We start from the raw sequence: 14,540 nt of genomic DNA, 5'->3' as shown, positions 1-14,540 counted from the left end.
TGACGCAACTTCTGGAAAGTTGGACTCAACTTCTCCAGACTCCACCGGTCTACCGAACCTTGGTCAGCCCGAGCGCCCACCTAGGACCGGCCTTGTGGTACCATACCTGCATCCATAGATAAGGAACAAGACATGACTGGACCATGACGTAGGTGGTGGTGCAGACACTGGGATGACTCACGGGAACATTTAAAGGGATTCTCTCGACAATAAATGTAAATCTCTCTGTCTGTACAGGAAGTCATGTAAGAACGATGCAGCATAACGCACGGAGAGGACATCCATAGGGTTTAGTGCAAACAGAACGTGACATCCGGACATGACCTGGCACAAGGTGCGGCTGGAAGAAAAGGGCGACCCCGGTGGAGAGTCTCGGTACTGCAGGTCTCTCGGAGAGCGAGGTACATGCTGTAGAGCAGGACAACGTCATAGCTTGTGGCTGGCGAGTTGGCGATCAGTAGACGCACAGATCTGGGAATTTCATCTCATACACGGGGATGGAGTGGTTTTGGGACTGGCCGTACGCAGCTGTGATGGTGCCGGAGGGACTCGGTGGAGGACTGTAAAACAGAAGAGCAAGAGATATGGCGGGATTGTATGTAAGGCAGAAGGATAGAAAAAAATCCTCTAGATTGTGTGGAAGTTCTGCAGGAGGCTGGTGTGGATGATGATATTTTATTGGTTCCAAAAGGTAAACTTAAAAATAAAAATATCAAAATGTGGCCATTATCTGCAGGACAAAATGCCATAATAGGTACTCAGATGACTGGCCGTCCCGAGTCCACCAGAACATGACCACTTCTACAGAAAGCCTGTCCATTTTGGTTCATAGAGGAAGGTCGGGAGGATTGGCGGACACCCCACTGTGATGTCCAAAGGCTTTCTGACTTATGGCAATGCCTCTGCAGAGTTCAGCATTTTGTTTTTAACCCTTATTTTGTTTTGCTCTAGAATTTTTCTGAGCCGGTATACAAGTTTTGGTTCTGCAGTATGGGAGGCAGAAACACTAATAGTGATCACAGGTTTTGGATCTGCAGTATGGGAGGCAGAAACACTTAGTGAGCACAGGTTTTTGGATCTGCAGCACGGGAGACAGAAACACTAATAGTGAGCACAAGTTTCAAATCTGTAGTATGGGAGGCAGAAACACTAATAGTGAGCACAGGTTTGGATCTGCAGTTTGGGAGGCAGAAACACTTAGTAAGCACAGGTTTTTGGATCTGCAGCACGGGAGACAGAAACACTAATAGTGAGCACAAGTTTCAAATCTGTAGTATGGGAGGCAGAAACACTAATAGTGAGCACAGGTTTGGATCTGCAGTTTGGGAGGCAGAAACACTTAGTGAGCACAGGTTTTTGGATCTGCAGCACGGGAGACAGAAACACTAATAGTGAGCACAAGTTTCAAATCTGTAGTATGGGAGGCAGAAACACTAATAGTGAGCACAGGTTTGGATCTGCAGTTTGGGAGGCAGAAACACTTAGTGAGCACAGGTTTTTGGATCTCTTGCATGGGAGACAGAAACACTAATACTGAGCACAGGTTTTGGATCTGCAGCATGGGAGACAGAAACACTAATAGTGAGCATGTTTTTGGATCTGCAGCAGGGGAGGCAGAAACACTAATAGTAAGCACAGCTTTTGGATCAGTAGTATGGAAGGCAGAAACACTAATAGTGAACACAGGTTTCACTGCTGCCTATGAGACAATTCTCCAGGTCCTAGCAGTAGTATTCTTCTTAACAGGTGGATAAACAGATACTAAATAAATCAATGGATGGAAATATCGATCGATCGATAGATTAAATGTCACACGATCACTCACCGTATTGTCAGCTCAAAGATCTGGTTCAGTTTGCTCTGTAACAGAGAAGCCTGAAAAATCAGAGAACACAGGAGAGAGGTGAGAAGACGTGGGAGTAGTGACGCCATCCGGTGACATTATAGGGTCCAGCATTATATGAGGTACTGGGGGGATATCGGATACAGAATGGGGGCACAGTGCTGGGGAGCTGTGCCATCCGCGGCGGGTGCCAGCTGTGTAGTACTCTGCTGCCACACCCAGCATTGGCGAGAACTCCGATCCCGGCCACTGCAGGGTCCAATGTCTGACATATGGGTGGGGGGAACCCTTCAATACATAAGATGCAATCCAAACTGGTGGCATCCAAAAATACAACACAGGATTCTTCAAGGGGGAACGCAGTGAAAAAAAAGCTAGAAAAAAAAAAATTGGAATGACCAGATTGACCTTTCTGAAGAAGATTCCTTACCCTGGCCCCACAATGTGCCGCAATCTCCTCAAACGGAGCCTTCTGGAACTTCTCCACCACCTGCCGCCGCCGCTCGCGCTCCTGCTCCTCCACCGCTACACTGTCCACTATACGGGGGGAAACACGGAGAAGTGTTAGCTGACAGCGTTCAGTTTTCCTGCAGCGCCCCCGGTGGTGGAAGATTGTATTACATAATACATGCAGGTTTTCCTTACTGATCACGTCTTATGCGCTTGCTGTCAGTGAATGTCCACAAGCCGCACTGACGCTTACCTATTGCTTTTTTCAGAGTCTCAAATGTTATCTCTTCTGCTGGAGCTTTCTAAAAAAAAAAAAAAAAAAAAGACAGAATATGACATTTGTTATCTGAGGGTTCATGTCACAGCAGAGCAGAGTATTTCAGGAGCGGAATGAGTTCATCATACAGGAGGTAGTGACCTGGCCCCGTATATAATAATGCTGATAAAGACTGGGAGGGGAATGGGGAGGGGTCGCGAGCTGGGGGCCAGAGAGTTAAAGCACAGAGTATTTCAGGAGAGGAGTGTGCTGATCTTGTGGGAGGTGATAGACTGAAAGCAGCAGCACAGAGTATTTCAGAAGGGCCCTGATCTTATGGGAGGTTATAGGCTATGAGCTATTTAGAGGTAGGAGAACAGTCCTCAACAGCACAGAGTATTTCAGCCGAGAGCGCTCATCTTGTGGGAGGCCATAGACTAAGCGTCACATAGAAGTATTTCAGCATAGGAGTGTGCTTTACTTGGGGGGAGTTCAAATACTGGGAGCTAAATTGTTAATGGAGCAGGGTCTTCAACAGCACAGAGTATTACCGCACGCGAGTGTAATTTACAAAATTAAATTAGCCACCACTAGGGGGAGCTCACTACATACATATTTACTATTGAAATGAGCTCCCTCTAGTGGTGGCTGGTGGTAGGAGATGTGGAGTTCTGACCCGCTATAAGAGAGTTCATAGGGATAGATGAACATGGACACGTGCTGCATTAACGCCAGTAAAGCTCTTAGCGCAGCTCTGCAGCAGTTGCTCTTATGTAACGTCATGGCTGCCTCTTGTTATTACAGAAGGCCTGCACTTAGCCATTATGTCTCCTCAATCCGTCTACGTGCATTATAATGCTGTATGTCAATGGCCGCACCTCCTCCCTCTCCGGGCTGTTTCTGGACTCCACTTCCACCTGCAGAGATATTGTCTCCCCGATGCTCTTCCTTTTAGACAAACGATCTTCATCTACGATACAATGGAAGATATAAATGTGCGTCCTTGGTGTCGTCTCAAGAGAAGAGTATGAAAGGACGCAAATGTGAAGGTGACGTCGTACAGAGAGTTGGATGGGATTAATGGATGGTAAGAACACACGCGGATGGGAGACGAAGGGTTAACAGAAGAAAAAACTTAAAAACCCCCTTAAAAATAGACTTGGGGTCTCCCCTATTCTTGATAACAGTGCAGGTAGCTGCCGGCTGCAACCCTCAGCTGTCTGCTTTATCTTGGCTGATTATCAAAAATAGAGGGATCTCAATGTTGTTTTTCTAAATTAGTAAATTAAATAATTTAAAAAGTCACTACATTTTTGATAACTATTGAAGCTAAAGCAGACAGCTGGGGGGCTGGTATTCTCAGATTGGGAAGGGGCCAGGGATATTGGCCCTCCCTTGCCTAAAAATAGCAGCTACAGCCTCCCCAGAAAAGGAGCATCCATTAGATGCACCCATTCTGGCGCTTTGCCCGGCTTTTCCCACTTGCCATGGTGTGTTGGCAAGTTGGGTAATATTTTGGGGTCGATGTTACTTTTGTAATGACAGCTGACATCAACCCCAAAACCATTACCCCACATGCCAAGGTACCAGGGCAAGTGGGAAGAGTGGAGGCTAATGGATGCGTCTTTTTTGGGGCCACTGAGGACTGGTGTTTTTAGTCTACGAGGGGGCCAATATCCATAGCCCCTTCCCAGCCTATTAATATCAGCCTGCAGCTGTCTGTTTAGCCTTTGCTGATTATTAAATATAGGGGAGACCCCACATCAATTTTTTGGTGGTCTCCCCATTTTAATAACCAGTAAAGCCTATGCAGATAGCTGTGACAACATGTTATTAATACATTTCAAAAACCTGACCGGCTCGTCCAAACATAGACTCAGTGTGAACAGGTGCTGAACCTAGAGTCGCCAACTCCTGTTCACACTGAGTCTATGTTTGGATGTGCCGGTCAGGTTTTTGAAATGTATTCTTTAGCCTTCTGATCGTGCACTCCGCCTCCTGGCCACAGGTGTTTTAATTACAGCAGGTCCAATTCCCCTCCACAGAGAGAGAGAATTTTAGTCTAGGAAGAGGTTTTACATGTACCCATTCAGATGGAGACGTTTATTCTCAGCGAGGTAAGGCAAGTGTAGGACCTGGTATAAGAGAGATGCCGTAAAGGGGCTACCAGGTACACATAAAATTGGCCATTTTTATGCTCTAAACGCTCTCATTTTTCATATTTCTAGTGCAGTAATGCAGTTCAAATTTCGTTTTTCAAGTTTGTATGTTCTAGCGCTGCAGTGTGCTGCCTTATTTACTTAACATGTTATTAATAGGCTGGGAACCTATATGGATATTGGCCCCTTCCCAGAATAAGAACACAGCCCCCAGCTATCTGCTTTCCCTCAGCTGGTTAGTAAAAAATAATTGGGGGCGCTCATAACTACGGCTACTACAAGATTGAAAGGGTTGTCAGACTGGGGACAATTTTTTTTTTACTCATCATTTTTGCAGTCAGGTGTGTTAAAAATTGTGTACTGTTTGCCTTCTATAGTCAGTCTATTGGTGGCTACAGAATGAGTAAATTTAGAATCTGCCAGTGAGGTCGCTTGGACGATGTGATGGGGCATTTGCAGATCTTATCTGTTGTGATGACAGCATTTTATCTTAATTATTCAGAAGTCTAAGCTGTCCCCTAAGCTGACATCCTGTAGAAAGTCAAATCTGTGTTCCTCGCGACGGAGCCATGATGTCTTGGCTCTTGTCTTGTAGAATGTTCCTGGTTGTGGTTTTGTAAAGAATCTCCAGATGTCTTGGATATCCTGTTACAGAGGCACATCCCCTTTTTATTGTTAATAACTTTTCTACAAGCCATTGTTCACAGGTCAAGGGGAAGAGGTGATGAGATCAACATGCATTGTTTGATTATGTATAAGTTTATCCTTCAATGTTTTGCAAGTCAACAAACTGCATGGCCTGGTACAGTGCGTAATCAACATATCAGCAAACATCATTGTTCAGTGACCCTGCATACCTGTTTTACAAAGATAACAGTACAATAAACTGTACGAGCCGATATAAGAGGTAAATAACAACCACTCATCAATTCACAAATATCTGTCCTTTTTCCTCTCAGCTCATTTATAATCACACCAAAGATGAATGTGCAGAAAAACAAGAAACCTGTAAACGCGCAAAACTTAAAAAATATATTTTCTAATTACAAATACATATATTTAAAGGAAAAAAACAATGTGGGAAAACTCATAAAAATCATCAGTAACTGATATTTAATGTTGGGACCCCAGTGATGGCAAACGCGACGTACCTGTCAGCTGGGGAACGTAGGGAGTGCTCAGCCTGTCCGAATTGTAACCGCTTCCCCCCAGCACTTCGCTGACTTTGCTCTGCAGGAAGAGCAGCTCGGTGCTGATGTGATCCACGCTCTTCGACCACCTGCAGGACAAAGTTACACTTCTTTATTTCTTTAAATAAAATATGAAATTTGCATTGTAATTACAGCTAAAGACGTCCGACGTTTTCTCTGCTGCAACCAACACATCAGAATACAAAGTCCTATTGTTCTCCGTACCGCAGTCAGTGCAACGCCATCTGCTGGCCACTGTGAGAAACAACATTGTGACTTATTGTAGCCTTTTAGTGATCATAGGTAGTGAAGGGCGGACCCGTGGATGTTCGCGTTCGGCAGGTTTGACGAATATACAGTTAAAAGTTTGGTTTGGGTCCGAACTTGACCCCGAGCCCAATACAAGTCAATGGGGACTAGAACTTTGATACTGTAAAATAAAATGCTCATACTAAAGGGCTCCAAAAGGGAGCAAAATGGGGGTAAGAGCAAATCAATTGCCCTGCAAACAAATTTCTATGGAAAAATGACTTAATCCCTTAAATTATAATTCTTTTTGATTGCTCCCCTGCCCAGGAGCTGTGGTATGATCAGACCATGTTCCTGTATGTTCAGACACGACCATTACACAGTACACAGCAGGGGCACATGTATAAGATTATCTCAGCACAGGAACATTTTTTTTTAATCCCTTCTTATTGTGGAAATTATTTTCATTTCAAGATCTAGAGAATAAAATTAAACTTTTGTTTGTGGGAAAACCCCCTTTAAATTACATTCGTGAGAGAAGCAGACAGCTGTGAGCTGATGATGTTAGTCTGGGAAGGGGCCAATATCCATAAAAGTTCTCAGCCTATTAATAACAGCTCACGGCTGTCTGCGTAGCCTTTACTGGTAATTAAAAAGGGGTCCAAAAAAAGTATATGGGGTTTCTCTATTTTTAATAACCAGCTGAGTGAAAGCAGACAGCTGGGACTGGTGTTATTATTCTGAGAAGGGGCCAATATCCATAAAAGTTCCCAGCCTATTAATAACAGCTCACGGCTGTCTGCGTAGCCTTTACTGGTTATTAAAAAGGGGTCCAAAAAAAGGATTTCTTTCTTTTGACTACGGGGTCAGTAATGGGGTTATCTGATGGAGAGGAATCTATTACTAACCCCTGGGCTTGATGTCAGCCAACATGAAAAAGCTGACATCAACCCCATTACCCCAGAGCAAGCAAGAAGAGCCGAGGATAAGCGGCAGAAATGGCGCCTCTAATGGAGGGCTAGTGTTATTAGTCTGGATGGGGGCAAATGTCCATGGCCCCTTCCCAACCTATCAATATCAGCCCGCAGCGGTCCGCATAGCCTTTGCTGGTTATTAAATATAGGGGAGGCATCACCTTAATTTTTTTTGTTCCCTCCCATTTAATAACCAGTCAAGGCTAAGCTGTGAGCTGATATTAATAGGTTGTAAACCTTTAGGGATATTGGATCCTTCCCAGAATAATAACACCACCTCAAAGCTGACGGCTTTCCCTTGGCTGGTTTTAAAATACATGGAGACGTCTGTGTTTTTTTTTTTTTTTGTATTATTTATTTTACACAGTCCGGTCGGGTCACACTTTGCGCCAGCCAATCACAGCCATGCCAATACTTGACATGGCTGTGATTGAGCTGTAACTGCCCACAGTCTTGAAGCTTGTTGATTGGCTGGGGTGCAGCAGGGGCGGAAGCAGACCTGCTAATAACGGGTTTCAGAACTTTCCTTACTGGACACAAAATTATAAAAAAAAAGTTTCTTTCTCTGACTGGCGGTCACGGTGGTCAGGGGTGACATTATGACGTGTCCTCCACCCGGCTCTCCACGCGGAATGTGAGAGCCATTAGAGGTGGAGAACGCAGATCTTCTAAGTGCTGCGGGAGGGAAGAGTGGGAAGCGGCCATTATCAGGAATTATCCTGATAAGTGGATAGAGGATGAGTCAGCCATTGGCGGCATCCACATATGTTCCCTCCATACATAAAACAAAGGCTGCCTGCAAACAATGGCCAGAAACGAGCGACGCCATCAACACCGGGGACGAAAACGTGTCCCCCGCCCGACCCTGACTGATCAGGAGAAAGCCGGCTGACCATCCATCGGGATATCACTGGAGAAACAGCGCCATCCTGGTCTGTAGGTAATGTCTGGTACTGCAGCTCAGCATCATAATAATAGATCGATCTGGGTTGCAATACCCGACACAACCTGTGAATAAAAAAGGCGCCATTTCTGGAAAAAATGCAGCAAGGTGGTTTTTTGAAAGTGAAACCCAAACGTGGAGCTTGGACCGTGACCAGACATTCCTATAAAGTCACCTGGGCTTCTCCACGAAGACGTCTTCTGGAAGGAGATAGCCGCCTTCTTTTTTTCTCATTTCTATCACCTACGACAAAAGATGGAAAAGTTATCAGTAATAAATATATGGAGGCATTATGTGACCTGTATATAGCAGTATTACTGTGTCACTATATGGAGGCATTATGTGACCTGTATATAGCAGTATTACTGTGTCACTATATGGAGGTATTATGTGAGCTGTATATAGCAGTATTACTGTGTCACTATATGGAGGCATTATGTGACCTGTATATAGCAGTATTACTGTGTCACTATATGGAGGCATTATGTGACCTGTATATAGCAGTATTACTGTGTCACTATATGGAGGTATTATGTGAGCTGTATATAGCAGTATTACTGTGTCACTATATGGAGGCATTATGTGACCTGTATATAGCAGTATTACTGTGTCACTATATGGAGGTATTATGTGAGCTGTATATAGCAGTATTACTGTGTCACTATATGGAGGTATTATGTGAGCTGTATATAGCAGTATTACTGTGTCACTATATGGAGGCATTATGTGACCTGTATATAGCAGTATTACTGTGTCACTATATGGAGGTATTATGTGAACTGTATATAGCAGTATTACTGTGTCACTATATGGAGGCATTATGTGACCTGTATATAGCAGTATTACTGTGTCACTATATGGAGGTATTATGTGAGCTGTATATAGCAGTATTACTGTGTCACTATATGGAGGTATTATGTGAGCTGTATATAGCAGTATTACTGTGTCACTATATGGAGGTATTATGTGAGCTGTATATAGCAGTATTACTGTGTCACTATATGGAGGTATTATGTGACCTGTATATAGCAGTATTACTGTGTCACTATATAGAGGTATTATGTGAACTGTATATAGCAGTATTACTGTGTCACTATATGGAGTTATTATGTGACCTGTATATAGCAGTATTACTGTGTCACTATATGGAGGTATTATGTGAGCTGTATATAGCAGTAATACTGTGTCACTATATGGAGTTATTATGTGACCTGTATATAGCAGTATTACTGTGTCACTATATGGAGGCATTATGTGACCTGTATATAGCAGTATTACTGTGTCACTATATGGAGGTATTATGTGAGCTGTATATAGCAGTATTACTGTGTCACTATATGGCAGTATTATGTGAGATGTATATAGCAGTATTACTGTGTCACTATATGGAGGTATTATGTGAACTGTATATGGCAGTATTACTGTGCCACTATATGGAGTTATTATGTGAGATATATATATATATAGCAGTATTACTGTGTCACTATATGGAGGTATTATGTGAGCTGTATATAGCAGTATTACTGTGTCACTATATGGAGGTATTATGTGAGATGTATATAGCAGTATTACTGTGTCACTATATGGAGGTATTATGTGAACTGTATATAGCAGTATTACTGTGTCACTATATGGAGATATTATGTGAACTGTATATGGCAGTATTACTGTGTCACTATATGGAGGCATTATGTGAACTGTATATAGCAGTATTACTGTGTCACTATATGGAGGTATTATGTGAACTGTATATAGCAGTATTACTGTGTCACTATATGGAGTTATTATGTGAGCTGTATATAGCAGTATTACTGTGTCACTATATGGAGGTATTATGTGAACTGTATATAGCAGTATTACTGTGTCACTATATGGAGGTATTATGTGAACTGTATATAGCAGTATTACTGTGTCACTATATGGAGGTATTATGTGAACTGTATATAGCAGTATTACTGTGTCACTATATGGAGTTATTATGTGAGCTGTATATAGCAGTATTACTGTGTCACTATATGGAGGTATTATGAGATCTGTATATAGCAGTATTACTGTGCCACTATATGGAGTTATTATGTGAGATATATATATAGCAGTATTACTGTGTCACTATATGGAGGTATTATGTGAGCTGTATATAGCAGTATTACTGTGTCACTATATGGAGGTATTATGTGAACTGTATATAGCAGTATTACTGTGTCACTATATGGAGGTATTATGTGAGATGTATATAGCAGTATTACTGTTTCACTATATAGAGGTATTATGTGAGCTGTATATAGCAGTATTACTGTGTCACTATATGGAGGTATTATGTGAGCTGTATATAGCAGTGTTACTGTGTCACTATATGGAGGTATTATGTGAGCTGTATATGGCAGTATTACTGTCACTATATGGAGGTATTATGTGAGATGGGATAAGAGCGCAGTGCAGTGTGGACGCTGCGTCGCTCCGGCTCTCACCTCGTGGATGTGCTGGCAGAACGCAGGGACTGTGGTGAGCTGGCTGATCAGGTTCAGGTAGGCGGCACACAAGGCATGCAGAGCACAGCGATTGTATGCCGGAAGATTGTCCTCATTATTCAGAGCCAAATCCTGAAAATAAATCAGTCCATAAACACAATCATTTACAAGGGTGAAAAACTCAAATAGGGAATTTCTAACTTTTTGAAAACTTGATTCATCATGTGAGGAATACTCAGAGGAAAACATCGTCGTCTTCCTAGGACAGATAACTTCAGCGATTTACCAAATCGGGTGACCGCTGTCCACGTTTTGTCCCCAAGGGCTTAGGGTCTTACTGGTCGATTGGTCGGGCGGCGGTCTTACCTGCACGGCTAAGACCAGGCGGATGAGATCCACCACCACTTCTTCGTTGGCCAGCTCGATGCTGATCATCACCAGCAGGGCGTACAGAGCCTCGTAGTGGGCCTGGACGTTGAAGGAGTCATTGCAGCTCAGGTAGATGTGCCGATACAACTGCTGCGAGTGCTGGAGGGTGAGAGCAAAGCATCATGGGAAGAGATTACATGTCTTATAGCGGGGTCTCCAGAATCCCTGTACTGTCTGGTATGTAGTTTGTAAGTATCAGGCAGCTGACGATATGAAACCACCAAGGAGAGCCATAAAATGTTAGGTTGAGATCCTGAGAGCTAGCAGGAAATCAGTAGAACTCTACACATTTGGTGTGATGGATTGGCTTGGTGCCTCCTTATGTGTCTGCTAAATCAGCTTAGCTACATTGAACAGGGCTGACCTGTAATACCAGACACCACCTTTAGACATGGGTGGCGCTGTTTTTAGAAGAAATGTGTTTAAAATACGGTCAGAAGTTGAGCGTACCTTCTTCATGAAGAGAGTGTCTTGTCTGGAACACTTGTCCACTTTGAGCTTCAAAACAGCGATGTCCGGGACAGTACTAGAAGCAGAGCAACGCCGAACATCAGCAAAGTAAACACGTAAAATACATACAATTATCACACGGAGTCTTATCTGTCGGCAGCAGATTGATATGTAGATGTGTGGGAGGACATTCGGTATAACTGACTTACAGCCACGCTTTCTCTGGGCTAAGGAGTCCAGTGGGCGGTCCCAATCAGTGATTGACATGACTGTGTACCACTCGCGCAGAGGAGGCTGTCTAGCACAGAGTATCTGTATATTAAAGATTTCACTCTCCTGCAATGCCCAGGATCAGAGATAACTCAAATCTTGTCCAATAAACCCTTTAGATGCAGCAGTTAAAGGGTGACCAAGGCAACTAAGCGGTTAGACAGAAGGATTGGACTATCCGTCACCCCCATCAGCTTCTCCTCGATAAAATAATAGCATGCACGCTCACACTCCTAATATTACTACAAAAAAAAAGATGCTTAATAAAATGTTAAAAAAGCCACGCAAAAAATGTTTGGGTTGGGTTCTGACACACCCAAAAATATATAGTGAATGATGTGGAAAAAAAAATGTCCAAAGTTTTGTTTTAGTCTATTTGGATCCCACCTTTCCGCAAAAAAATTAGCAAAAACGAATAATAATGAAAAAGTCACCGATAAGAATGACAAACTGATGTAGCATTTCTTACAATGACAAACATATCCCGATACAGAGCAGTGTAACCTCAACATAAAAATAAAAAAAAAATAAAAGTGTTGTGACTCCAAGAAACGAGTGACGCAATAACGATTTTTATTTTTAAGTGTGTAAAATGACTAGGAGAACATAAATTGTTATTGTTGGATGAATTGCTAGCTAAATGTTTTACGGCTCCTGGGAGGCGGGGCTTAGAAAAAAAAAGGTCCTGTAACAAAGGCTAAAACTAGTCAAGCTATCAAGAAAATAAACAAGTTAGGGGGATTGCCTCTTGCGCCCGTATGTCCTATATTTTAGTCTATTTATACATTTTTTTATTTTCTGCTAAATTTATTGATCTTTTTTGAATTTTATAATTCAATCCTGCTACAGAGACATGAACTTGTGATCCAATATAACAAATAAAGCAGTATTTAGATTCACTTAAATAGATACATAATATTCACACACTAATCAAACCATAATAATATCGCTATGACAATCAGGATATAATCATGACCATATATGGTTGGCTGTTATAGACCCGCCCCTGAGGTACCTGACCATATATGGACGGCTGTTATAGACCCGCTGAGGGAGGTACCTGACCATATATGGTCGGTTGTTATAGACCCGCCCCTGAGGTACCTGATGGTGGAAAATTTGTGTCTGCTATCATGGCGATCAATCAATGAGACGAGAATCTCCAAAACAAACAATCTTAATTCAGCATCTTCCATCAAGGTGGAGGAAAGAAGGGGATCCAAAAAGGAGCTGGGTAAGGCAGTCAACATATTACTGCACTGGAATCCTAAGGACACCTGGTAACGTTACAGAGGCACAAGAGAGAGGTTGTTAGAGAATACCCTGGCATTGTGATTCTAAAAAAACTACCGCCATATTGTAATTACGTAGCAGTGCCATACTTAACGACTACCCAAGGAGCTAAAACATCCGGGCCATGTTTTCTTCTACAGTGAGTGGGGAGTCAGTTGTCAGGAACAGCTGAGCTCTCAATAGAGAAGGCAGTGACAGTTTATAACCGTCTCTGCCTTTCTGATCACTGTCTATACAGTGAGAAACAAGCACTGTATACACAGTATATATGAAACTAACAGTGCTTCCTCCTCCGGACCCAGTGATCATGTGATTGAGGGAGAACAAAACTGCTAAGTCTCAGGAGACCCAGTCAGCACTGCTATGCATTTCCACTGTAACTGGGGCTAATACAGTAGCCCCAGTTACAGGGGAAAAAAATGTAAAAAAAATATATATTTTTTTTAATATTTAAATGTTGGAATGCCGCCGAAGGTTTTTTTTCTGATTTTATGAGAAGCAACAATATGTAAAATAAAAGAAAAAAAATATATAAAATAAATAAATACAAATTAAATAAATTTAAAAGAAATACATGCTGCCAATCCAAATTGCTGTTAGTACGCCGGCCCTCGTCGAATACAAAACATGTCTGATACGTAAAAAAATAATAATTGTTACAGAAAGAGGAATACGTTTTCAAATGTATTTCAGTGGTCCTTTGGGGTCATAAAAAATACAAAATAATGTACGAAAATAGCAAAAATTACATCCCATAAAGATGCAAAAAATATTTGAATATTCTAGTGAAAAAAAAAAACTAAAAAATGTGCGTGGACAGGAACTAGTGTTACTGGCCCGATAGTAAACTGGGTAAATTACAGCATTGTACAGCGTCATATAGTGATCTGTTGCCACATGGGGACCTAGGAAAAAGAATACGGGGGCAGTATGGAATAAAGCCACCTGCCAAAATGTCTAGCAATGGCAGGTCCTCTATGGCTGGTGGGTCAATAACTAATAAGATGAGAGTGGAAGTCAGTACCTGCAGCAGAGACTTCAGCAGCATGATCTGGATCAGACGGTTCCTGTTTTCCCTGAATAGGAAATATGAAGAATAAAAGTTAATAAATAATACAAAATATTAGATACGGCCCTGTATGCAGAGAGGCCGGGGACAGGTGGGCACAAGGGGCTTCACCGTTTCTGGCACCACTATGTGACCATTATCACTATTATACTAACTGGCGCTATAGTGAGCACCGCAGTTTTCGATACCCTGCTGCACAGGTTGGGGTCATCCCCGTCGCTTACCCCGGTCTTCCAGGCTCCGTCGGATAATGCATTGAAGGAAGCGGCACTTTTCCCATTATAAAGAGCATAACCTCTGACCTCTGGTACGCAGGCAGCGTGCTGGCGAATGATCCTGCAAGACATCACACAGCCAATAACAGATGGCGTTCAATGAGGGATCATAAATCTCCTTGTAGATGTGAATCTGCTGCCCCCTGCTGGACATCATGACATCACATGATGTACAGGCAGACTAGAGGTCAGTCACATGATGTACAGGTAGACTAGAGGTCA

General features: G+C 42.6%; 1 protein-coding gene across 3 annotated transcripts in view; it reads right to left on the bottom strand.

The window, feature by feature from the left end:
* Positions 1-271: 271 nt before the first annotated feature.
* The window catches only part of EFR3B (EFR3 homolog B), a 164,968-nt gene continuing 150,699 nt past the window's right edge, over positions 272-14,540 (bottom strand). For 2 of the 3 annotated variants that reach the window (XM_069728430.1, XM_069728429.1), the window contains 13 exons: positions 14,268-14,379; positions 13,999-14,050; positions 12,786-12,958; positions 11,412-11,487; positions 10,899-11,060; positions 10,533-10,664; positions 8,240-8,307; positions 5,860-5,987; positions 3,428-3,519; positions 2,547-2,595; positions 2,274-2,380; positions 1,826-1,875; positions 320-560 (listed from right to left, as the gene is read on the bottom strand). In XM_069728430.1, coding sequence (XP_069584531.1) covers positions 455-560; positions 1,826-1,875; positions 2,274-2,380; positions 2,547-2,595; positions 3,428-3,519; positions 5,860-5,987; positions 8,240-8,307; positions 10,533-10,664; positions 10,899-11,060; positions 11,412-11,487; positions 12,786-12,958; positions 13,999-14,050; positions 14,268-14,379 — 1,307 coding nt within the window. In that variant the 3' untranslated portion in view covers positions 320-454. Of the gene's footprint in view, positions 561-1,825; positions 1,876-2,273; positions 2,381-2,546; positions 2,596-3,427; positions 3,520-5,859; positions 5,988-8,239; positions 8,308-10,532; positions 10,665-10,898; positions 11,061-11,411; positions 11,488-12,785; positions 12,959-13,998; positions 14,051-14,267; positions 14,380-14,540 lie in introns of all 3 variants that reach the window. The other variant, XM_069728431.1, reaches the window with a different exon arrangement.

The sequence above is a fragment of the Ranitomeya imitator genome, chromosome 5 (genome assembly GCF_032444005.1).
Source record: "Ranitomeya imitator isolate aRanImi1 chromosome 5, aRanImi1.pri, whole genome shotgun sequence".
Lineage (NCBI taxonomy): Eukaryota > Metazoa > Chordata > Amphibia > Anura > Dendrobatidae > Ranitomeya > Ranitomeya imitator.
Note: the sequence above shows the minus strand (reverse complement) of the source record. Positions and strands in the feature narration are given on the sequence as shown.